The 26,076-nt window shown below is 33.7% G+C and overlaps 1 protein-coding gene across 5 annotated transcripts in view; it reads left to right on the top strand.

Annotated features, from left to right (window-relative positions):
- The window catches only part of Hecw (Hecw ubiquitin protein ligase), a 96,019-nt gene extending 71,122 nt beyond the window's left edge, over nt 1–24,897 (top strand). For 4 of the 5 annotated variants that reach the window (XM_065365119.1, XM_065365120.1, XM_065365121.1 and 1 more), the window contains 7 exons: nt 1,481–1,728; nt 10,680–10,892; nt 15,552–15,917; nt 23,356–23,554; nt 23,677–23,875; nt 23,962–24,160; nt 24,254–24,897. In XM_065365119.1, coding sequence (XP_065221191.1) covers nt 1,481–1,728; nt 10,680–10,892; nt 15,552–15,917; nt 23,356–23,554; nt 23,677–23,875; nt 23,962–24,160; nt 24,254–24,365 — 1,536 coding nt within the window. In that variant the 3' untranslated portion in view covers nt 24,366–24,897. Of the gene's footprint in view, nt 1–1,480; nt 1,729–10,316; nt 10,562–10,679; nt 10,893–15,551; nt 15,918–23,355; nt 23,555–23,676; nt 23,876–23,961; nt 24,161–24,253 lie in introns of those variants that run through there. The other variant, XM_065365123.1, reaches the window with a different exon arrangement.
- Nucleotides 24,898–26,076: the final 1,179 nt, after the last annotated feature.

The following is a 26,076-nucleotide window of genomic DNA, read 5'->3' as shown; positions in this document are numbered from 1 at the left end:
ACATACTTACTGTATTGATTAAAGCTGAAATTTTGAAAATTTGTCTGCATTCTTCATGGAATTTTTTTTTCGATTTTATTTACGAATAATTTTTCTATATTTCGTAGAGTTTAAACGTTTTTTGTTTTTGTTTTTTTATAAGAATTTTTTTAAATCGGAAATTGCGTTTAATAAATTACAAACTTAATTTGAAAATTGTAAATGAAGTTTTAAAATTTTTGAAATCAACCAATTTTTTGAAAATTATCACAAAATGAATTCAAATCCAAAAGTTCTCTAAAAATGTTGTAAAATCATAGAAAATTTTATTTCATTTAGGATGTTCAAGATAGCTCAAATCAAGACTTGGCTTTAAAAAGTATAAGTATATTGAATTTTTTTCACTCAGAAAATGACATAAATTCCGAGCAAAATTACTCGACTGTTTCATGACATGTCAAGAAAATCTCAAACGTTTCCAATTTATTTAAATTTCATCGATTTCTCTACGAATTTGTTGAAACTACTTACAGTTGGTATTCTGAGCTGGTTTTATTGTGTTGGAAATTTGAACAGCAATTTTCATAAATTTTTATAATATTAGTGCTGAAAAAATTTTTCTGCATTTTAGAAGAATTTCAAATTCATTTTTAGGCCATTTTACGATTTCTCAACTTCATGTACCTTGTTGGAGTGGTTTTCTTTACATTTTTCGAAAATTGTACGGTTTTTGAGAAATTTATGCTTGAAATGTTTGGAAATTTTGTTCAGTTTTAATTCTGCATCAGTCAAATTCTACTTTGGTAATTAAATGATTTTTTAAAATTTTTTAAAATTTAATTCTTTGAAAGAAAAAATTGATGTGACTTTTTGTTTTATAATTGAAAGAAAAGAAGTTGTCTGATTTTAAAAAAATTATTGCATGAGGAATATTTTGGAAGGTTTTTTTTTTTTGATTGGTGTACATTTTGAACTCCCTGTAGCTCTAAAGCTCTAAAACATTCATTTTGATTTCTTACTCATCAAAGTTTAGTTTTTCGGGGAACAATATTTTGCTTCAGAGTATCAATTTTTTTATTTTGAAAATGTAATAGTACAGCTTACATTTTTTATTTATAGGACTTTTTTGTGTTGTTGGGAGGGAGGGGGTGTAAGAAGTTTGAAATTGATGGGGTTTGTGATAAATTGATGAAGTACATATTAATTTCAACGGTTCTTTTTTCGAAGGTTTTGATTTCCAATCAATCCAAAATGTCAATATCTCCCCTTCAAACCACAATAGCATGCAATATGATTGGCAATTGTGTTAGATTGGTTGCCTAATCTAACATTGGCCATTACATTTCAACTGATTTCAATTTTCTTTCTTCTCCGTTTCTTTTACCAAAAAATATCGACCATTTTTATCGAATTATTTAGTAGTTCTTTCGATTTTATTTTTTTTATTTTTTCCTACTTTCTAGAGAAATGATCAACTAAGACAATTTTTTTCTATTTCTAGGCTCCAGTCGTTCCGCCAAGACCTCAAGCTTCAAGCATCGTTTCGTTAACGTTAAACATTCCTACAGCATATAATGACAAAGTGGTGGCATTTTTAAGACAGCCCAATATATTTGATATTTTGAAAGAACGTCATCAATCGGTGGCCAACAATCAAACGTTACGTGATAAAATTAATGCAGTCAGAGTCGAAGGTACCGTCGCACTGGATCGACTCAGCGATGATATCGAACTTACCATTATGTTAAGGTGAGTGGTGTTTTGAAATAATTTTTTTTGTTGTATTTTTCCTCCATTTTATTCGAGTATACGACGAGCTTAAATGGCATTCTGGTCAGGCAAGGGAGATTAATATGCTGGTGGGGAGGAAGGACGATTAAATGGTAGGATCTTTCAGTCCGGTGATTTTTACTTCACGAGATCGTTTTTCGAACCCCCAAGTTCAATTGAATCCCTTCTAAAACTCAAATTATTATTTTACCATGGAAAATCTCCAAAATACTCGCTCATCTTGCACCAAACGACTGTTCAAACCTCGTTCGTATCAACTCCTCTTATCTTCTCGTACCCTCGTACGTATTTTTCACTCCCTCATGAACGAATCGTACAAAACCGCGATGACCGAAGTAGACCACCTGATCGATACACACTACCAACGATCCAGCTTGGAAAAACAGCTCCGCAGTAAGACCCTAAAATACGCCAATCGCATGCTCGAATCTAAGCTGAAAAAACTAAAATCGTTATACGAGAAAAAATGCGCCCAATGCGATGCGATGAAAGCAGCTTTAACCTTAGAGCAAGATTTATACGACAGCTCATCCTCGTCCTCGACCGGCGATCTATTCCTGGATCCTGATCCATTCGCTGGAATTGACTCTAAACTGAAACGTCTAAACGACGACGAACGAAATGAATTCTGTCATCAGGCCATCGCTCAGACAATCCGAGTCTTATCTAACGTGAAAAACTACGCTCTAGAAGGCGTCATCACCGGAGAAATCATGTCCCACTGTTTGGAAATCCTGCAGCAAGACAACATCTCCAAGTTATTCGTCGATTGGCCGGTAATACGCGAGATACTCGAAGCTGCCGACGATAGTACGGATGTCAAGCATTTCATGGATCAGTACCGAGCCAACGACTACGATAATTGGTTCTTGGTCTTGAACGATGTGTTTCATTGGAGTCTGCTTTTGTATGTGCGAGACAAGAAGGCGTTTTTTCATTACGACTCGAAACCAAACCGTAATCACGGATTGGCTCAGAAAGTAGCTACCGTTTTGGCCGAGTATACCGATTCGCAACAGTTATTCGAGGTACGTTGTAGTCCGCAATCCGATGATCAGGCGTCCGGGTTCCATGTGATTGAAAATATCACGAAATTATTACCGATTCTCGATCAAGGACGTATCGTCGTTAGCGATGTGGAGATAACGTTGGAAAAAATCAGTCTTTTGAAAGCGTTGCCCCTAAAATGTCGAATACTCGTGTTGAAATTGTATCTGCAGAAAAAATTACAAACATTAAACGATGTTTTGTGCAGTTGAACGAATAGATTAGATGATATTGTAATGTTTCATTGTTTCGATTCTTATGGAGTCTTCTTTCCATGGCTTAAATATTCAATTTTTTTGCTTGACTCATCTTCCTTCTCCCTCTCCTCGAGAAAATTCAAATTGAAGTATTTGAAAAACGACCTGCTAACTGTTTTTTGGACAATTTGAAACAAAGTTGTGCTTTTTTGGCAACATTTACAAAATTGCTGATTTTCTTTTCAATGAACTTTGAATTTTTCATGTTCTCTTCCTCGTTCAAAATTTTTATTTTTTCTGGTTCTCAAAAATACTGATTTTACCCTACCCTTCCCCTCCCTCCAAAAGTTCTGTATTTTGCCAAAATTGCTAAAAAAAAAATAATTTTTTTTTGTTCAAATTTTCTCTGAAAATAGAAAAAAAAATTTTATGAATTTTAAATTTTTTCATTCATTTCTTTTTTTCGTTCAGAATTTTTATTTTTTGTGTTCTTAAAAATAGAAAAATTTTGACTATGAAAAAAATCTGACCCAACCCCCCTTTCCCTGAATAAAACATTTGAAGTCCTGCAGTTTGCCAAAATTGCAAAATAGTCCTTTTTTTCTCAATTTTTTCGAATCAAACTTTTAATTTGTTATCCCTTCTCCCACTTCTTTCAAAAATTAGATTTTTCATCCAGATTTTCTTTAAAAACTGAGAAGTGTTGAACTTGAAAAGTTTTGTTTCGAATAAATTTAATCTGGACTCCTCTTCGTCCTCCTCCCAAAAAAGCGACAAATTTGAAAAAACTCTCCGACTTATAATAAATTTTGACCCTGCCTCTTCCCTTCAATCAACCGAACGTTTTAAAAAATTCCCTTTTCAAGTCCTGTGGTTTGCTGAAATTTCAAAATTGTCCTCTTCTTTTATTTATTTATTTATTTATTTATTTATTTATTTTGAATCGAGCATTGAATGTTTATTTTAGTTCAACTTTTTTATTCAAGTACTTTCAATTTTTTTTCATTCATGTTTTCTTTGATGCTAGCCTTGAAAAAATCGGTCTTGAATAATTTCTGAATAGGATCTTTCTCTCCCCCCCCCCCAAAGAAAAAATTGAAGAGTTTTAAAAAAATCTGCCAGGAGTCCTGATTTAATCCAGTTTTTTTTCATGTTGTCTGGATCGTTGAACGTCTGCGACTGAGACCTAAAGGCTCAAAATGGTCATTTTTAAACTAACCGAGTAAAACTTGATGAGGGATATTTTTTTCTTACCATGGTAGAGCTTTTCAACAATTTTTGGCAAAAAATGAATCATAGAATTATTTAACATTTTTACTTGAATCCCAAAAAGGGAAAGGGAACTTGAAAGCTTTGAGAAATTGAGACAACATTTAAAAACTTGTGAAAATTTATCAATAGAAATGAAATGTTTGAAAAAAAAGAAAAGACAAACACATTTAAAATGAAGGGGGAGAGAAGGGGGGAATACCCAGCATTTGTTGAGCAGGTTTTCCAATCATGATGTTTCTGTTGAAAAAAAGTTTCGAGTTGGCAATTTTTTTTCAAAAAATTCGTTGGTTTTTGTGCAATTTTTGGAAGTGAAAAAAGTATTTACTCATCTAAGTAAAAATGGCTACGTTGTAGTCCAATTGACCTGAAAAAATTTTATTCGGGGGAGAAAAGTGGTAATTTAAGAATCTGGCTTCGATATTTGGGTAGAAATTTGTGGGAGGGGGCATTTCTTACAAAAAAAAACACACACTTCAGATCTTGGGGGTCTTCGGGCGAAATTTCAATTATAACGAATTTTTGGAAAGAACATGTCTCATCATATTGATTTTTGGAAAATTGAAAAAAAAAATATTTTTGACGAAAAAAATGAAATGAAAACTTATTTTGGCAAATTAGTGCCCACTTTTTTGGAAAACCTATTGAAAATTCGTGCTTACAGCCTCAATATCAATCATTCAGAGATTAATTTTTCCATTTTTCAGACAATTTTCGATCCCTAATAAAGTTTTGATTTTGCTTTCATTATTTTTGAAGTTCTTCACTGGAGCATCACAATTAATAGAGCAGTTGAAATCGAAATCTTTGTTTAAAAAAAACCAAAAATAATTTTAAATGAAGATAGTCTTGTTGGAGGGTGTTCTATAATCGAATTACTCCATTTTTCAAGCAATTTTCGATAACTAATGAGGTTTTGATTTTTCATCATTTTTGAAGTTTTTCACTGGAGCATCACAATTGATTAGAGTAAGTATAGTTAAAATCGAAAATTTTGTTAAAAAAAATTCAAAAATACTTAATTGAAAATAAAAAATATAAAGTCTCGTTGGAGGAGATTCTAAAGTTGGAAGAAAAATGGTATTTTGTGAGATAGATTTCAAGGCTGGTAACTCGTAACAAAAAACTCAACTTTTGACAATTATTATACTACACATTTTAACCCCCACTGGAACAAAATATCTCTTCCTAGTTCCTCTTTAAACAAACAACCGCTGAACCTCGCTGATTTACAACTTGTTCGCCTCATCATAGTTGATCTGAACGAAAAAAGAAAAGGTGAACGAACGTGAATTCTTTTTTGAAAAATAAATAAAAACGTTAGGTATTAGGTACTTACGTTGTTTAAAATAAAAGATTTTTTCAATTTCTTCGGTCAACTCTCTCTTTTTTTATACACACACATTCTCATATACGAACAAAAAACCGTTTCAAAAAGATGAACATTTTATAGTATGAGGGTAAAAAGGAGTGTTTAGGTAGGCCCTATATATAAAAAGAAAACCACCGAACACAATGACAAGAACGTGACGTAAGGTGATTACAACAGTCGAAGGGATTGAAGAAGAAAAAAACGGAACATCATTTTACTGTAGATTGTATGTTGAAAAGAAACGGTCACTTCTAATTTTCAGAACAAGGAGTAACTCTTCTTTTTTTGAACCAGAGAAACATCAGTATATACAATGAACACGAATACATAGAATAAAGAAAAAACCAGGCAAGAGATTCGTTCGATTGATGTAATAATTTTTGATGCAATAAGCCTCCAAAAGTCCAAGAGATAGTAAAGGAAGAGATAGTTGGAAAATCATCTACCTACGTATGTAGAAACACTACAAAATAATTTGGCGGTCAAAATTCGAAAACCGTACGTGAAGAGTTCGAAGACTTTGAATCTGATTTTTTTCTAATATTTTTTCGAAATCACTCACTTTCCTCTAATAGAGAATCAATTTTGCATTTCAAAAATCTGGTATCATTTTGACACTTTGAAGGGTGATTTGGGGAGTCGCTAGATTAAAGAATAAGAACACCCTATGGAATGTTTCAAGGCGTTTACAGCCAGATAATTCCCTCGAAGAACGCAGCCATACCTACTCTCGTATTTCTCAATTCATTGAAATCGAACATCTCTAAAGACTGAATTAAGTAGGCAGATCTATGAATGATCACATTTGGCGGGCAATGTTTCATCATCGCAGTCGATAGGTAGACGAAGTGCGATTCGAGTATTTCAAAGATAAAAAAAAATAAATTCAACAGCAGATGTAGCTTCATATGTGTAAATATCTCGAGACGCACTAAACGAGTAGCTAAAAAAAAAAACTGCTCGAATTACAGAACATCGAGGAAAGACTAGAGAGAGAGAAAGAGCAAAAAAAATGTTTTCTCGAGAAAAAAGGTTCGTAGGGATAAAAAAAAAAGGTGCTCGCGACTGTATAAGGTTACAGATCGGAGTCTCCTATGTGAGACGCCAAAGGCGAAGGCGGGTGCTTTGAAAATATTTGGCTCGGATCACTCGGTTTCATTTCACGCGAATAAGACTTTATATGAGAGTATTTTTGTTGAAAGGCTACTCGACCTTTACGCGATTACAATAAGATAACGGTCCGGCTAGAAAGATATCTTAATTTTGTCTGGATACGCGGATAATAAAGATCCCCTATATAAATTGCAGCTTAACGGTGGACAATTGCAGGACATTGTGTGCGAGTTGGTTCATTATTTATGAAAAGATACCGTTTTGCCTTTCCTTCAAGTGTATCGAAAGGAGTGAGGAATGAGAAGCAGGTGCTTAAAGGGTGATGGTGATGATGTTTATTATTGGCAAATATCGAAACAGGACCGAGTTAGCATCTGCTCGAGATGGTAAAGAGTTACAATAGTATTGACTATAACGGTCCATCAGGGAGAAAGGAGCTGGAAAAATATTTCGTCTGACTTTTTTGGGCAGCCAAGCAAACTTCAAAGCTTGTTGTCGACTATCGAACAGAGTTTTTGAGGGGAAAGAGATTTTTGGAAAGGTTTTGTACGGACCTGAACTCCCTTCTTGCCTTCCGTTCGGAAAAAACGATTTTGTTTTCAGTTTTTGTGCTTAAACTAATCAAAACTGTTACTACAGAGACAGTAAATCTGAGTTTATATGCGAAGAATTTTATTTAAATAATTATGATCATTTTTCCGAAACTAGAAAATTCAAAAATTCGCTGGAGACTCCAGAAGGGCTCTAATCCGCCTCCTATCAATTTGTGAAATCACAAATAGGGTAAATGAAATTTAGTCTTGAAGGTGAATTTTAGGACGAGACCTCTTCTTTCCCCTCTTTTCTTTTGGTGCAATCGTGCCAAAAAATTTTAACCAAGAAGAAAAGTTGGGATTTGATGGGGGGGGGGCATAACGTAAACTGTACAACAATTTTGAGACACCTTGAATTGACTTTTAAAATGCTCTTTGGAGTTTTGCTCTAAATTACGAACTTATTCTATTAAAAAAGAACTTTCTGAAGAAAATGCTGCGATGCGATGTGATGAGTCTCTCCTTTTAATGAAATTAGTCTGGCACATGACAATAGAAATAATTCCCCCCCCCCTCCTCTTCGCCGATCTTTTAGGACAACTTTTTTCTTGAAGGAACATCCTAAGGAAGATTTTAAAGCAAACTTGCCACAAAAAAGTTGGACTTACTAATAAAATGATGGCCAGTTTGATTGACAGATCAGCTGAAATCACAAATTTTGGCTTTCCTCGTAAGACTAGCATGACATTTTTTGGACTGGACAAAACCAGATTGAAAGAGCATGCAAAAATTCATCACCAACCAAAATTTCAAGTGCTAAAAAACTTTTTTCGATTTTTGGTGAATTCTTAAAAATCAAATGAGGTCAAAAATGAGAAAAAAAATCAAAATTTTACCAAATTAACCTAGAGAGCTGAATTTTGGGATATGCCCTATTTTCGACTCGTCAAATCGATTAAAAACGTTTTCAACCCGTTTTGAGCAGTTCTGGAGCCTCCAGTAGATTTTTGAAAACTGAAATTTTCCCAAAATGTCATCAAATGAAGTTGGAAATCCGAAATTCACGCTGTAGTCCAACTTAAACACACTATTAAGTCGACTGCTGACGGGTTCAAGTCATTTTGGAGCCTCCAGCGACTTTTTGAAAATTCTTGGAGTCTCCAGTAGATTTTTAAAACTTGTTTTCCGCACAATTTCATCAAATGCCGTTGGAAAGCCAAAATTTATTATGTAAACTAATTTCAATACGTTATGAAGTCGACTGCGCAGGTGGTTTAAAGTTATTTTGAAGCTTCCAGCTACTTTTTGGACTTTCTTGGCCGAAGAGGTATTCGTTATTGCAGTTTTTTGGAAACTTCAGTTTTTCAAAAAAATTCACAAAATCTGTTATTGTAAATTTTGGCTTTCTAACTCTGTTTTGTAAAATTTTATGGAAATTTCGTGCATTGAAAATCTGCTGGAGGCTCCAGTAATTTCCAAAAAATCGCTGGAGCCTCCAAAATGACTCAAAATTCTACCTGCAGTTGACTTCGTAGCGTATTGAAATTAGTATACCGAATGAATTTTGGCTTTCCAACTGCATTTTGAAAGTTTCAAAAATCTACTGGAGGCTCCAGAACTGCTCAAAATGGGTTGAAACTGTTTTTAATCGATTTGACGGGTCGAAAATAGAATATATTCCTAAATTTCAGCTTTCTAGGTCGATTTAGTATAATTTTGATTTTTTTCTCATTTTTTTGACCTAATTTGATTTTTAAAAATTCACCAAAAATTGAAAAATACACTTATGTACTGGAAATTTTGGCTGGTGATGAATTGTTGCAGGCTCTTTCGATACAGCTCAGTTCATCAAAATGACCGTTATTTTATTAATGAAGATATTTTTTTTTTGGCAAGTTTGCTTTAAAATGTTCGTTATGATGTCACATCTAAGAAAAAAGTTGTCCTAGAGGATTGATGGTTGGAGGAGGGGGAGGGGTGCAATTATTTCTATTATCACAAATGCAGGACTAAATCTCATAGTTTTTTTTGTCATTGAAAGCCCCTCTCTCCTCCTTCCATCTTATCTGCCCTTATCTGCTCAACCTTTTCCCTTTAAATTTACTCAAATTTTCGAAATACATATTCCAGCAAATAAAATTTTTTGTTCATTTTTTACCTTATTGGGTGAGAAATTGGAGTTGCAAGTTGCATCGTTGAATCGAGGGCACGAAGATGAACTTTCATCCATCCCAAGCAGCAGATAGGCGAAAGGGGAAGTCCTGTGCAGTACATAAGTAGTAAAAAATGCGAGGTAATCTCGGCAATTAATTTATACCTGCGAAATTGAATTTCTCGCGTTAGGTAATTTTATCGATTTGAGGTAAACGTAAAAAATTGTGACGATGTTTTTGTTCCGTTTTTACGTCATTTGTTTCTTGCATTTCTCCTCCTTCCTCATCGTCTAACTTTTTGATATTATCGAGTAAAACTGCAGCAACCAGGTTGTATGTGTTTTTGATAGGTAGGTATACCTATTAATAATATGTAAGTAGACTGATCTTTGCATGTGTGAATTAGACCCAGAAAGATGAAGTACAAGGGGGGCGTGTATCTTTGAATTTCCCCCATAATACGACCGCATGACTCAATGTTTTGCATAGATATAAAACTTATGGCCACAACAGAAGCATACGAGTGAATTATAATAATTGATAAATTGAAAAAAAAGTGGTGGATCGACTTTGTACGAGTGTCGAGTATATAGAAATTGTAGGTAACTATGGTTATGATGGTATGGTACAGACAGGGCAGGCAGGAAACGTGAGTTTCCACAATCGCAGTTTGAGAATCACTGGACGGGGGTGGCAGGGTCGACAGAGACCCTGGCGCTGGCGGAGCTGACGTTGAGTTGGTGTTTGGAAGTTGCAATAATAATGGATTAGGAAGTCGCGAGGTGATCGCATCGTCGTCCTATAGTAGCAGTACATTGTACGATTGCAATTGTTGTGTTTCAATAGTGTGTTCGAGTATTTTTTTTTTTTTGCTGGACTTATCCTAGAATATTTTTAAGGATTCGAATTATTGTTTTTTTTTTTCATTTTTTTCTAAAAAATTAACAGTAATCGGGTTCAAAATATAGTTGAAGATGTCGTTATGTTAATTTTTCGAGTGATCTCTGAGGTGGAATTTTTTTATCGTGTTAGAATAGTTCGTGTGCACATCATGATGGGTGATTGTTTTATGGGTCTGGCCAACGCCGTATGCTCGTTGTATTCTCTGTGAGTGCTCTACATGAGGTTTTTTCACTCTTATAATATTCCATCTCGATTACTTTATTCTTATTCTAAAATTTTTTAATTTTTAGTTTATTTTTAAATTTTTAAATTTTTTTTATAGCTTATTCGAGCACGAAATCATGAGCTACGTGCCGGCCAGTAAACCAGCATCTCCGAGAAGTTCGCCTCAGCTATCGCCTCAAGCGTCACCCGGTATGTCCAGAGCCAACATGAGAGCACCGGCTCTATACAGAAGAGATTTCGAAGCCAAATTGAGAACGTTTTATCGCAAATTGGAATCCAAAGGATACGGCCAAGGTCCTGGAAAAATAAGGTACGTGTTCAAAGAAAAAAAAAAATCATAAAATTATGACTACATACCTTTATTTATATACGTGACTTTGAACGTATATGTAGGTGTTGGAATATCTAACGAGATGAGATTTTTTTTCGCGTTGCTCTAATCCGATTTTTCATCTTGAATAAGAAGATTAAAAAGACGATCGCGACGTATTTATTATTGTTATTGTTTACATAAATTTTCGTAAAAATTATTCCCAGAAGGTTATTACAATGGAAGTACATAATATGTATTTTATACAACTCGTAAAAAATTGTCTTGAGATTTTATTCGAATTTCAGTTTTTCTCTTTTTTTTTCTTTCTTTTCTCGATATTAAATTCGAGATGAAGTTTCCGTAGACTTATGTATTATAGGTAAGGTTAGAACGCCGTCGGATTATTGTATAGAATTAATATCGAAGTACGTATACGAATTATATAAGAATGTGTTGTATGTGCGTTTTATCGATGTACGAGTATGAGTGCGTATGTGTTATAGATTGGGCTACTGTGGTCGCGATTAAGAATATTATTATGAATCATACTCGGTCATTTTTCTCGTATACTCGTGAGTTTTGTTGGTTTGGTATTTATTACTTATGTATTTGCGAGTTGGAAATTCATTATTGTGCGACGAGCACGTTATAATTTATTGAAAAAATGAAGGTAATGCGGTTTCGATGACTGATAAAGAGATCACGATGGGGTCAATTAACCCACAAAAAATGTACCCTTCGTAAGCCACTTCCATTTTTGTAGACTTCAATCAAGTTTGCAGTATGGTGGTCTTGGAACGAATTGATGGGAGGGGAGGGGGGGAGGGTGATCAGATACTTCAAAATTTTAGTATTTCTTCAATTTTCGAGCATTTTGTTTTGCTTTAAAATTGTACGTAAAACTGAATGCGAAGTTGCATGTCCCTGAATTTTTGAAAACTTAAGACAATTCGACCAAATGGAGAAGTTTTGATTTATCAACTGCAGAAATTAGTAAATATTCTGATGTGGGGCATAAGAGACTTGAAATGATCTGGGAAGTGGGATTCAAGTGATTCTAAATTTTTTAAAGCTGAAAAACTTAACACGACAACACAACGCTTGGAAAAAAATGAATCAAGTACTGATTTGTCAAATTGTGAGACATTTCAAAATTCAAATTCAACCCCGTCATTCTCTCCCCCGATTCACTACAGGTCCTAGATGTCCCTAATATCTCCAGATGATCCATTTCCCAATTTTTGTTCATCAAAAAAAAAAAAAGAAATGCCGAATCGAGCGAATTTTTGTTTTTAGAAATTTTGAATCGCACATAAATCTTCAAATGAGCTCTGTGAGGTCAAAATTGTTTTCGCAGATGGGATTTTTTGTATTTTTCAAGTCTGTCCGATGCCAAAATGGTCAAAAAGTACCCTAATACCATTTTTCGAAATTTTTAGGTCACCTCACCCCCCTCTCTTCAGTTTATCTCAAGATCCTGATCTAAAATATCTACAAAATCGAGATTTTGGTTCACTTTGGTGGCAGATTGATGTAATCCGAGTGGAGTGAGTCGACCTTGAATCGAAAATCACTCGTGAACAAATTTGGGAGGGAGGGGGAGGGGGTTGAGGACGTCTAAAATGGCTGGGAAAAAACCACTCAAACGGAAATCAAAAGCTATACGACGTATGGATAAATCGATGTTCTTGAGCAATTTGGATGTGGGGGGGGGGGAGGGGAGGGGAGGTTGTGTTTTCGAGCTTGAGAACTCCTCCAGTTCCTCCATCCATGTTGACCAAAGAGGGTGAAATTTCGAATGAGGGGTAAAATTCTTCGAGATTCAAAATAATTTATGATCATTCCATCGGTATTTCCGTTTTTGAAAAACAAAGAAGAGAATTTTCGCGCCTTTTTTACGCTTTTCGATAAATTTTTATCCTAAAATGTACTCTAATTGATTTTTCTAACATCAAATTGATCTTTTGGAGTACTTGAATATTGATTTTCCAATCCTGGAAAAATTGGGGGAGGTGGGTGCGTTGAATCATTTCGAATGTGTAAAGAAAAAAAACACGTGTCATTTTTTATTTCTCAAATGGAAAAAGAGGGGATGATTGACGGAAAAATTCCATTAATTTTCGAAACTTTGAATGAAGGGAAAATGAATACTTTTACTTGAGGTACCTACCTGATGGTATCCAAATGAAAATCCAGCTTCTTATTCATGTTCAGAAGGTTCTTTATCTTTTTCTTTGGATGACTTAAAAATTGATTCCAAATATGTAGTCTGAAAATCAATAATTCAATACAGAATCAAGTGGTCTCTCATGAATTTTTCAACCCAAAATATTGCCAACGAATGAATTCAAAGTTAGAACGTTGCCCAAAATAATCATCTGAAAGATCGGTTGAATGTCTCAGTCAAAATCTTTCCGTTTATTGTTTACATAAATTAAAAAAAAAAAAAAAAAAAAAAAAAAAAAGGAGAAAAAAGGGAAATGGTGCACGGAAGGAAAAATTAATGAAAATCGTTGTAAAAATCAGTCAGCAAATCTTCATGGAAATCAGTGGAAATCTCAGTGAAAAAAAAAGTAAAAATGACTACCTATCAAAATAAGTTTATAAGATCACCTTCAAAATCATTTTTGAAAAATATTGAAGAAATGAGTGATAGTGGATGTGAAAAGCAGTAAAATTCACTATGAAAACAGTGCAAACCACTTTAAGAAATCAATTTAAAAAATCTCCATGGAAATCACTGAAAATTTCAGTGAAAATCCAGTAAAATTTATCAAGCCTAAAAAGGTGGAATTCTCTTTAAGAATCAGTGTTAAATATCACTGTAAAAATCAATGAAAATGGCTGTAAAATTAAGAAACATTGATATAAAAATTTGATTGATGGAAAGAAAAATTAATAAAATTTATTTGAAACAGTAAAAAAAAATTTAAAATGTGAAAATCACAAATAATCTATTTGAAAAAATCTGTACTTATGAAAATCAGTTTCAAATCACTAAGGTATAAAAATCGGTAAGGACATAGCTGTCAAAATCTATAAAAATGACTATAAAAAACAGTATGAAAACCTGTATTTTGAATTGAGAAAAAAATCAGCAATAATTAATTAAACTGTGAAAAATCACAAAAAAATCAACTCAGAAGATCGATCATAAAATCAGTGAAAATCATTAAAAATCAGTTCAAAATCACTGAAAATCACTGTAAAAGAAAGTGAAAATCACCATATTGGAAAAAAATCAGTAAGCAAATGAATCAGTAAGAAAATCGCAACAAAAAAATCTGTGTAAACACTGGAAAACCCGTGAAAATCACTTTAGAAATCAGTTTGAAATCCTGTAGAAGTCAGTGAGAATCGGTGTCAAAATCAATAAAAATCTCTAAAAAAAAAAATTTAAAAACAGTAAAACCATCACTGACTAGAAAAATCAGTGAAGGTTTATTTTAAAAAATCGGTAAACAAATACATAAAATCAAATCGTTACAAAAAAATCTGTAAAAATCATTTTAAAAACCAAAATAAAAACCAAAAAAAAAACTCTGCAAACCATTTCTAGAAAAATCAGTAAAGGTTTATTTATAAAAAAATTGGTAAACAAAATTTTAAAAAATTGTAACAAAGAAATCTGTAAAATCATTGTAAAAACCATGAAACAGAAAATCACTATAAAAATCCTCAAAAAATAATTTAAATGAAAACTAGAAGTTGCTCTCGAAAAATCGCCTAAATTCACAATTAAATGGAATTTTTTCCAACATGTCTTCTTGAGATGTTTTGCTCTGTTTCTTGTAAAATTGCAGTGATTTAATACAAATTTAAAATTGAAGAAGTACACTTAATTTTTTTTTTTTTAAATCTTCCCTTATTGCTTGCTCATCTGCTCCTTGCGTTATTCGTTGTTATGGATACTGAGATGGAAATAACTAATTTAGAAGGTATTTATTTTAGTATCTACCTTATGTGGAAAATAATTCTGCGATACATCTGAAATTTTACATACTAAAATGATTAAAAGCTTTTAATGCACATTCGTGTTGTGTCGATAAAAGCAGCAGCGATCAATAACAACAAAGACAAGCTTATTTTGCTGCATGTAACAAGATGATAATTATATAATTACGCGATAAAAGGTATATAGGTACACTTAGGTTCGGGTAAAAGCAATTGCAGTGTAAGCTCGTACTATAATTTTATAGAAGGTATTCGAGAGTACTTTCTTGGCGTTCATCCTTATTAAGGTGTTTTGTGTTTTTGGTGATATTCGTAGAAAGTACGATATTGTCGTCAGCATATAAGCTAAAGAAGCGGTTACCTACCTACGTACCTGCCCACCCAATGTAACTCATTTGCGAGATTTTCTCGTCGTCGTCGTCGTTTTCGAGAAAAGTGGATACTCGACACTCGTATATGATATTATGAGTTCACTAAACAGCTCAACTAGTGACTGTTTATATGTACTTCCCATAATAATATTATACAACAAGCTTTCAGTACAAATTAGGGTAGTATTTACTCTTACTTCGTGGAAATTGTATATGACGTTGCCACCTTACGAGTAGTACATGAACTTTGCCATCCACTGACTGGGGTGTTTTATTGAATAAATTTTTAATTAAATTTTTCACGTTTTGTTTACTTACTTTGTTTTTGTAGATTCGTCGTGAAACGAGACAGTTTGCTGCAGAATGCTTTCAACAAGATCATGTCGACGAGTAAACGCGACTTGCAGAAATGCAAGTTCCACGCTCATTTCGAGAACGAAGAGGGCCTCGATTATGGCGGCCCATCTCGCGAGTTCTTCTTCCTTCTGTCGAGAGAGCTTTTCAATCCGTATTACGGTCTTTTCGAGTATTCGGCTCATGATACTTACACGGTGCAGATTTCACCCATGTCTACGTTCGTCGATCATTACCAGGAATGGTTTAGATTCAGCGGTCGTGTTCTTGGGTTGGCTCTGGTTCATAAGTACCTGTTGGACGTGTTCTTTACGCGGACGTTTTACAAGGCGTTATTACGACTGTAAGTAGATATGCACCTTTGAGTTATTTTGGTTATTTTTTGTTTTGTGTGAGTTTTCTCGAGTGAGGAGGGTATGAGAGTCGAGTTGTTGAAGAGCTTAAGGTACTGAATCGTCGGTAAGTAAGTACGGTGTAAAGGAGCTTTGTTTCGATTTAAATGCGCGTATGTAGTGTACGTGAGATTAATTCGTTCGGTTAGTTTTTAATCTTTTATCGTGTCGTGTTTTGTGTGAATCATCGTCTGGTACTTGCAATAAGTTGAATTAATTAGAGATGTCGACGAACGCTCGAGAGAACGAATTAATCCTCTTGTAAGCGAATTTCACTCACCTGAAGTACCTACTCGAAATGCTTATTCGTTTATAAAGGTACCTACCTTACCTACCTACCCATTTAATTCACTCGAGCTCTCGGGGATTATAGAGTTTTTAATATTCGAATATTACTATATCTGGTCTTTTTGAGAAGGTTTATGAACTTGATGTAGTTGTTTGTTCTGTGTTTCTCGAATCTATGCTCAAATTTATGGAAATTGAGAAAAACGTGTTATCTAATCATTTTGAGGCTGGATTATTCAATTCAATTTTTGAATGTATGTGTTGAAGAACTTGGTATTTTGAATCACTTTAAGTGATTTCCAGAAAATGAAGATGACACCAAGTCGAGAATTCAAAAAAGATTTCCAAGTTGAGATTTAAAAATTTTATTAAAAAATTTAACAATTTTGATGCGATTCTGGGAGATTTCTGACTTCAGGCGAATCAATCACCAAGAAGTCACTAAAACATAAAAAATCCACTTTGACTGTCTGGCGACTTCTTGCTGACAGAGTTGCCAAGTGTGATGACAGAAAACCGGATTTGTTTAAAAATTGAGATATTTAATTTGAAAATGTTTTACCTAATTAAATTTAAAGCAAAAAGTTTTCGGTTCATGATTAAGTTCAATACAATAAAGTTACGGAATAATTCACAAGTACTATAGGTACAGGGTGCCCAGAAATATTGAGTACCCCTAAAAAAAAGTTTTCTACTAAAATACTTTGGTTGGTCACAGTGAATGATAATAATGATAGCACATGATTGGTTGTTGGACTGGAGAGATAACATTCCACCAATCATAATATGCATCTATTTCACGTTGCCAACCTATATGTTTAATGAAAAGCTTTCTTAGGGGTACTCGATATTTCTGGGCACCCTGTAGCACAATAACTAGGTACAAGTAAGTAAGTAGGTAAGTCAGCAAAGTAAGCAAACAGAGCTGAAGTTGAACTGATGATTTAGCTTACTCAGGGCCAGTTGCACCATATTGGTTCAAGTTAAAGTTTAGCTAATCCAAGTTTAACTCTGAACCAAGGTTTAACATTTGTAGTGTTGCACATCAATGGTTCAGGTTTAGCTTTACTAAACCAAAGTTAAAACGTCATTCATTCGAAAACTGAAATAAATTCTCATGTTTTTGTCTGTGTGGTGTTGATATTGTTGTAATTTTACTGATAAAAATGAACGCGAAAGATTAAAATTTCAATTTCAATTAGTTTCCCTGATTTTTTTTCTTATAAAATAGCATTTGAAGTATTTAAATTCCAATAATGTGGATTTACACAATAATGATACCTACCAACAAAGAGTTGATTGAACACTGGAGTTTAATAATAATAAATGTTGATTTGCCAAGCTATGGATACGGTACCAATAATCGGAAGAATTAAATTCATAAGTTCACAACAGTAACGTATCACAGTGTTCATCTTCAGTGATTTTTCGACATTAATTCCATTTGAATTTTGATCAATAATGAAAAGGGAGCTGAATATTCAAACATTACGAAAGAAAAATCATTCTTTTTTGTCAATCTCATCATTGAAATTGTAATCATATTATTTTGATGGTTAGTTTATGTTTATTTTGGTAAAAAGTAAAACCAAAATTGTTTGAAACGTAACCTACACAGTACACATCTCGTAAAAATTGAAATAAACCCCACCATGTAGAGATATAATATCACGCAAAAACAAGCATTCAACGAGGTTTAACTTTCAGATGCTGGGTTAACCATAGAAATTTGGGAGGTTAAAGTTAAATTTGGTTTAAGGGTTAACTTAGCATTGTGCAACACTACTTTTTTCCTAAACCAAGTTTAAACCATATTCATGGTTTAAACCAGAATGGTGCAACTGGCTCTCAATGGATGTGTATTTATAACAAGCAGCTCTTTATTTGTATAGAAATGTACTTACCAAGCAGCTTGTTTTTATAAGGAGGAATAAAGTATTGGAAAAAAGTGGCAACATCGACACAGATAACCCAGTTTATGAAGGAATGGTATAATAAAAGGCAGCTCTTTCTTATACATAGATTAAAAATTATTGGAAAGAAGTGATGAAACAGAAATGCAGTAGCTTTTTATGTGTAGGGTAAAACCATACAAAAAAAGTGAGAACACAAATGTGGAAGATTTTTCGTCACTACACAAGCCATGACCATAACAAGGGTAAGGGTGCCCAAAACCAACCACTTTTTGTAAAACCGCCACCAATTGAAGACTATTTCACTTCAAAATGTGGTAAATAGCTTAAAAGATAGGTTGAACCTTTCCTAAACTCATATCAATATTTTGGCATATTAAACAAATAATTCTTAATAAGTATGTTTTTAGAATTTTTTTCCCACAACAACTCAAAAATTATGTTTCAAATTTTCCACCCTGAAAAGTGAGGTATCCTAATTTTGACCACATTTGAAAGTGCAGCAACCAATAAAATACAATTTCACATGAAAATACAGTAAATGGCTTTAAAGATAGATTGAACCTTCCCCCAACTCATATTAAAATTTTATCACTAGAATTTTTACAAAAATCATTTAAAAAATCAAGTTTCAGTATTATAGACGAGTATACAAAAACAAAAAATTACACATTTTTACTTGATTAGATAAGTTTTATTTTACGTTAAAATGCACGAGAACACAACGTTTCGGCAACACAGTGCCATCATCAGGTGTATGAATAAAACTGGCTACGAGTGAAATTACGAGTATGTAGAATGGCTATGAGCGAGATAAACTATTTGTAACCTACTAAAGATTTGTACACATCGAAACCAGCAACATCGGTCTTTTTATTGATACAGTTTCGATTATTTAAAATATGCAAAACTTCGGTGGTTTTCCTTTTTTGTAGATTATTGCAGCCTTTATGTAAAATTTTTACATTTTCAAAATCGAATTTATGATTATATTTTATAGAGTGTTCTGATAGAGCAGTACAAGTGCTACCATTTCTAACATCTAGGTTATGTCTATACATTCTGTCTTTGAGGTGTTGTTTGGTTTCCCCTATATATTCAACATTACAATTCATACATTTTACCTTATAAACGACATTACTTTGATACATAGTAGGGATCTTATTTTTTGTATTGGAAAAAAATTTTTTGAACAGAGTACTCGGATTTTTATAAGCAAAAGTGATGGCCGAATCCTCTTGCTGACAAAGTTTTTGGATTCTTTTTGAAGCTTTACCTACGTAATTGATACAATGGAATTTTTTTGGTCTAATATCAGAATTGGCTACTTTATATTTAATGATACCTTGTACAAACAATCCCATGGAGTTGCCATGGGTGACAGTTTCTCGCCTGTAGCTTGTGACTTAATTATGGACCATATATTTAAGAAAATAGTCGAGAAGTTTAAAGAAGACATAAGATTTATAAAAAAATATGTAGACGATAGCCTCTTTTATGTCAAAAAATCTAAAATTGATGAACTTTTCCAATTTGCCAACTCCCTTCATGACAGTATAAAATTTACCATTGAAAATGAAAATTCTGGTATGATTTCGTTTCTGGATCTTCAAATCATAACTACTAATGATCTCTTTCTTACTAAACACTATGTAAAACCAATAGCCAGTGGTAGGCTAGTAAACTTTCATTCTTTTCAACCTGCGAAGCAAAAAATCAATGTTCTAAAAAATCTCATAGATAGAGTACTCGGTCTCTCTGATTCTTGTTTTTATAAAGAAAAAATTGATCACATCTATGACATTGCTTTGGCTAATGACTATCCGTTTAAAATGATACAATCCCAAATTAAATTTTTCTTTAATCGGAAAAACGCTTCAAATGACCTTTCCAATTCTGATATTAGACCAAAAAAATTCCATTGTATCAATTACGTAGGTAAAGCTTCAAAAAGAATCCAAAAACTTTGTCAGCAAGAGGATTCGGCCATCACTTTTGCTTATAAAAATCCGAGTACTCTGTTCAAAAAATTTTTTTCCAATACAAAAAATAAGATCCCTACTATGTATCAAAGTAATGTCGTTTATAAGGTAAAATGTATGAATTGTAATGTTGAATATATAGGGGAAACCAAACAACACCTCAAAGACAGAATGTATAGACATAACCTAGATGTTAGAAATGGTAGCACTTGTACTGCTCTATCAGAACACTCTATAAAATATAATCATAAATTCGATTTTGAAAATGTAAAAATTTTACATAAAGGCTGCAATAATCTACAAAAAAGGAAAACCACCGAAGTTTTGCATATTTTAAATAATCGAAACTGTATCAATAAAAAGACCGATGTTGCTGGTTTCGATGTGTACAAATCTTTAGTAGGTTACAAATAGTTTATCTCGCTCATAGCCATTCTACATACTCGTAATTTCACTCGTAGCCAGTTTTATTCATACACCTGATGATGGCACTGTGTTGCCGAAACGTTGTGTTCTCGTGCATTTTAACGTAAAATAAAACTTATCTAATCAAGTAAAAATGTGTAATTTTTTGTTTTTGTATACTCGTCTATATTAAAATTTTGGGGTTATAAAATAATTATTCTTTATGGCTTTTTGGAATTTTTTCCTGAGGCACCTCAAAAATGACTGTTTGAATTTGTTTTTGGTACCCTAATCCCAACCACCCTGAATTTACATGATTTTATGGGTAGTTGGGATTAGGAGACCCATATTGTTTTACACTTTTGTAAAAATTTTCTATACATACCTACCTGCGATTGATTACAAAAATGGAAATACCATCATAATCTCACAATCACAAATCATATTTAATATTTAACACCACAAAATTAGTTATAACTAGTTGAAAATTTTTGGTGATAAAATATTGTGAAAAACATTTTTTGATGATGGAATTTCTTCAAATTCAATTCATTTCGTGAGTTTTGGCTTTACAGCTGTCAGGTTGCTCTTAAATTGATTGTCTGTGATGGAGGAACAATAGGAACATGTTTATACCATTTTTCAATAGGTAGTGCTAATAACAGACAAGATATAAAGGGTGGTCGGGATTAGGCACTGGTTGGTTTTGGGCGTCCTTACCCTTATGTGATCAATTTTGTACCGGCATGGTGGTTTTTTGTGAATCTTGGACCTTGGTGACTTCTGGTGAATCATTCACCAGGCTTGTAGGACTGCTGGGTTTGGGTTCGGGTTCGGGTTTGGGTTCAGTTTGGTTCGGTTCAGGTTTGGGGTTTGGGTTCAGGTTCCTAGTTTGAGATTAGGTTTTCTAGTTTGGGTCTGAGTTTTCTAGTTTGGATTCGGGTTTCTGGTTCAGGTTTCTAGTTAGGGTTTGGGTTCCTAGTTCAAGTTCCTGTTTTCTTGTTTGAGTTTGGGTTTTCTAGTTTGGGTCTGAGTTTTCTAGTTTGGATTCGGGTTTCTGGTTCAGGTTTCTAGTTAGGGTTTGGGTTCCTAGTTGAAGTTCCTGTTTTCTTGTTTGAGTTTGGGTTTTCTAGTTTGGGTCTGAGTTTTCTAGTTTGGGCGTGGGTTTCTGGTTCAGGTTTTCTAGTTTGAGTTTGGGTTTTTCTAGTTTGGGTCTGAGTTTTCTAGTTTGGGTGCGGGTTTCTGGTTCAGGTTTCTAGTTAGGGTTTGGGTTCCTAGTTCGAGTTCGGGTTTTCTAGTTTGGGTTAATTGGGTTCAGGTTTTCTAGTTTGGGACTTGGGTCTGAGTTTTCTAGTTTGGGTTTGGGTTTCTAGTTCTGGTTCAGGCACATTCAGGTTTCTAGTTTGGGTTTTTACTTTCTAGTTCAGTTTTGGGTACAGGTTCAAAGCTCTGCTGTATTGAAGTTTCAAGTTTGAGTTTCAAGTTTGAGTTTCTAGTTTGAGTGTCTAGTTTGGTTTTGGGTACAGGTTTGAAGCTCTGCTATATGTATTGAAGTTTCAAGTTTGGGTAATGTAAAATCTGACTTTGAAGTTGATGTTCATTATTGGTTAAAATTTGAGGAATCCAGAAGTTCAAACAATAATGTTGAATCAAATTACTCAATTACTACATAAGCTCATGCTGTTGAGGTTTGGGCAACTTCAAATCTGATTTTGAAGTTGATGTTCGCAGTCTCTGTGGAAATTTTAGGAATGCTGAAGTTTGGTCAGTGTCAAACTTCCAGCAATGTTTGAGCTAGTGCTGTGATGAAAATTGAGTTCAAATCTGATTTTGAACATTGAAGTTTGAGGAGTGGTTTTGAAGTTGATGTTTACCTAGTCTTGTTTGGAAATTAGATAGTGCTGAAGTTCACACAATGGGAGCTCCTGCAAATTTACACGTGAGCTGGATTGAAGTTTGGGTTGTCTGAAGTTTGTTCATTATAAAGTTGATGTTCTTTCAGATAGTGACAAATTCTATATTCAAGCTCAAGCTTTCTTAAAGTAGAGATTAAATTCAAGTGATGAAGTTAGGTCCTCTTGAAATGTTCATTCTTCGTTTTTGAAGTGATCAAAGTACAAAATTGGTCAATTTAAGCAATAATGTTGAAGTTTGAGCTGTGTTGATCTTGAAATTGTTGGAGATTGTGAAGTTTGGGTCAGATGAAGTTTGTATTGAATTAACGTTGAAATTCAATATTGAATTTTAACAATCGATTAAATTGATATTTGGTCAAGTTTGAAATCAAGTTCAGGTAATTTTGAACTTCATGTTTTTAATTTCTGCTGATTCGTCGACTCGTCTTCAATCCAACATCGTACTATTGATGTCTTTAGGCTGGGTCAAATAGAAAACGTCGATGCAATAAATTGTGCATAGAGTGAAAAAACCTTCAAAATCGAACTGCAACGAGTTCGATTAAAAGGTCGCCCTCGATGCAATGTTTAGTAAGGTAGACATCTGAAGAATGGAAAAAAGGCCCAAAATAATAGAAATAAGGAAGAGGAAAGAAAGGAAAAAAGAGTTCACGTATTGTCTGTATTGGTATTATTATCGATTCGCACGAAACCGTTACGTTGTCTCGATGAATTCGCGAAGAAAAAGTAGTACGACAGTGCGGTAGAATAGAAAGAGAGCCGGGGTGCGAGATTTTGATTTATGAGCGGAATTTCACCAAAAATAGGCTACCTGTACTTGAACATACGTAGGTGAACTGAACTTACGACGAGAAATTATAACAATGAACGATTTTACGCTTACAGACCGGTATCGCTGAACGATTTGGAATCATTGGACGTGGAATTTTATCAATCATTGTTATGGATAAAGGAGCACAACGTGACGCGAGAAGGGTTAGATCTAACATTCGTGGTGACCGAGCAAACGACATTCGATCAACCTGTGGAACGCGAATTAAAACCCGGCGGTAAAAGTATCCCAGTTACGGAGAAGAATAAAAAGGTACGAAAAAAGAGTTCAGTTTCTTTCAAACGCGATCCCTGGGCGGTCTAGGAGATCGATTTGTCCGACCATTTGGCAATTTAAAAATTTGCAGCTGGTTTAATAAATTGATAATTTTGCAGGAGTATATCGAGAAAATCGTTCAATGGAGATTGGATCGAGGTGTCGCTGAACAAACCGAGTGCTTGGTTAAAGGATTCTACGAAGTGGTCGATCCTCGTCTGGTGTCCGTATTCGATGCTCATGAATTGGAGCTCGTGTTGGCTGGCACTTTGGAGATCGATATGATGGATTGGAGGATAAATACAGAGTACAGATCGGGTAAGTTACAAAATTGAAATATCCGGGATTTTATTCAAATTGTGAAATTTTTGAGTACATATTTTATTATTTTTTTCTGTTTCTAGGTTATCACGAAGGACATCCTGTAATTCAATGGTTTTGGATGGCCATCGATAAATTCACCAATGAGCAGAAACTACGTCTTTTGCAATTCGTTACCGGTACCTCGAGCGTTCCTTATGAAGGTTTCGCTTCGCTCAGAGGATCAACGGGGCCTCGTAAATTTTGCATAGAAAGATGGGGTAAACCGAATAGTCTGCCTAGGTTAGTATTCGTTTAATTGGTTCACTTTATGACTGATTTATAAGTAATATTTGTATGTATTTGTATGTATTTAATTAATTTTATTTTACGCAGGGCTCATACTTGCTTCAATCGCCTGGATTTGCCTCCGTACGAGTCGCCGGAAATGTTGTACGAAAAATTATTGTTGGCTATCGAAGAAACGAATACATTTGGCATGGAATAATAATAATAAAGGCGAGAAAATACCTTTTTTTACAAAATATTAAGGCGCTTTAATTTTGTCTCGATGTTACAAAGCATTCCGTTTTTTGTTTATTTATTTTTCTTCTTTTGTTGTGTATTTTTATTTATTTTTTTCCTATTTTAAAAGTTGAGTTGTAATATTTATTGATTTTTTTTTCTTTTTTTCGTAAAACTCGTCGTCGTGTTTCTTTTTTTTTTTTTTTTCGTATATGATATAAGGTGAATCATTATTTACTAATTATTTTATAATTTTCGTATTTTTTATTTATTCAAATTTTTTTCTTTTTTTTTTTGCATTTGCGGCGCGTGGTAAAGATTATATTTTTAGTATTGTGTATGACGCGAAACCAAGCGCTAAATTTTTGTTCTAAGTGTTGTGTTTACCTCTCTTTTACCCGTTTTATTTTTTTGTTATTTAGTTTTATGGTTTAATTTTCAAAATCGCATTAGTATTATAGTGTTTACGAATCGGATTTGATTCTGATTAATAAATCATTATTGATGTCGCGTAATTTATTTTATTATTATCGCTGGTGAGGTGCTTTCTAAGTTGAAAGTTGTGTAATAATACGTTGATTAGGATTTAAAAAGACAATTTTTCCGAGAAATATTGAATAAATTGCTAAAATAACCATTTCATTGAATTCTCCGGGTCAAGAAATATCCATTTTGATATTTTATTCGACTGACATCGCTTTAAAAAACATGTTTTTCATTTTAAAAAATTTAACAATTTGAAGTTTCAAACCAGACATTTAGCGCCATCTATAAGCTTTGAAACGAACTATTTGAGGTGGAAAATTGATTTTGAAAAATTCACGGACGCGTAGCGCCATCTGTCGGAATCTCGGAATTAAACCAAACTTTTGTTCTGTTTTAAAACTAGGTTGAAAAAATGACGAAATGAAGGCTAGATATGCGCACGGCGCTATCTCTCGGAATATTCACGAACTACTTGGAAAGTACAGGACATCGAAAAACCCTTTCTATCCCTCATGATCCCTCGAATGTCGAATTCGAAGTAGTTCCGAAATATTCCGAGAGATAGCGCCACGCGCATATCTAGCCTTCATTTCGTCATTTTTTCAACCCAGTTTTTAAAAACAGAACAAAAGTTTGGTTCAATTCCGACAGGTGGCGCTACGCGTCCGTGAATTAATGAATTTTTGCCTTACGTTAATTATTAAAAGCTTATATGGCGTACGAAGGGTCGATTATTACTATTCAAGCATCGCTGATCACGAAAAACTCGATTATTTCAATCGACGTCGTCGCTTTTTCACCCATGAAAGTTCAATATTTTACGAAAAGCTTTATTTTATTATCTAGGAAACTTTGAGCTTTTTGGTAGAACCAATCTCAGAAATGGATTCTCCGTATTGGAGAACCCCTTCGACGACAGTTCGTACATCGTAAAAAGCTTCCTAAAGCTCACAAACTAAATTCAAAAGATTTTGCCCAGTCGTTTGGGTTGCATATCTTTTATTTTAAGGGGCAAATATAAACTTTTCAAAATTGGGCTTTTTGCCTCAATTAAGAGCATATAGGGCGTACCAAGGGTCGATTATTACTAATTATTAATTAAGCATCGCTGATCACGAAAAACTCGTATATTTTATTCGACATTGCGTTTTTACACGTCTTGAAAGTTCAACTTTTTTAAAATAAAAAGCTCCAGATTATTGTTTTTA

Source organism: Planococcus citri, chromosome 5 (genome assembly GCF_950023065.1).
Source record: "Planococcus citri chromosome 5, ihPlaCitr1.1, whole genome shotgun sequence".
Taxonomy (NCBI): domain Eukaryota; kingdom Metazoa; phylum Arthropoda; class Insecta; order Hemiptera; family Pseudococcidae; genus Planococcus; species Planococcus citri.
This window is presented reverse-complemented; position numbering and strand designations above follow the sequence as displayed.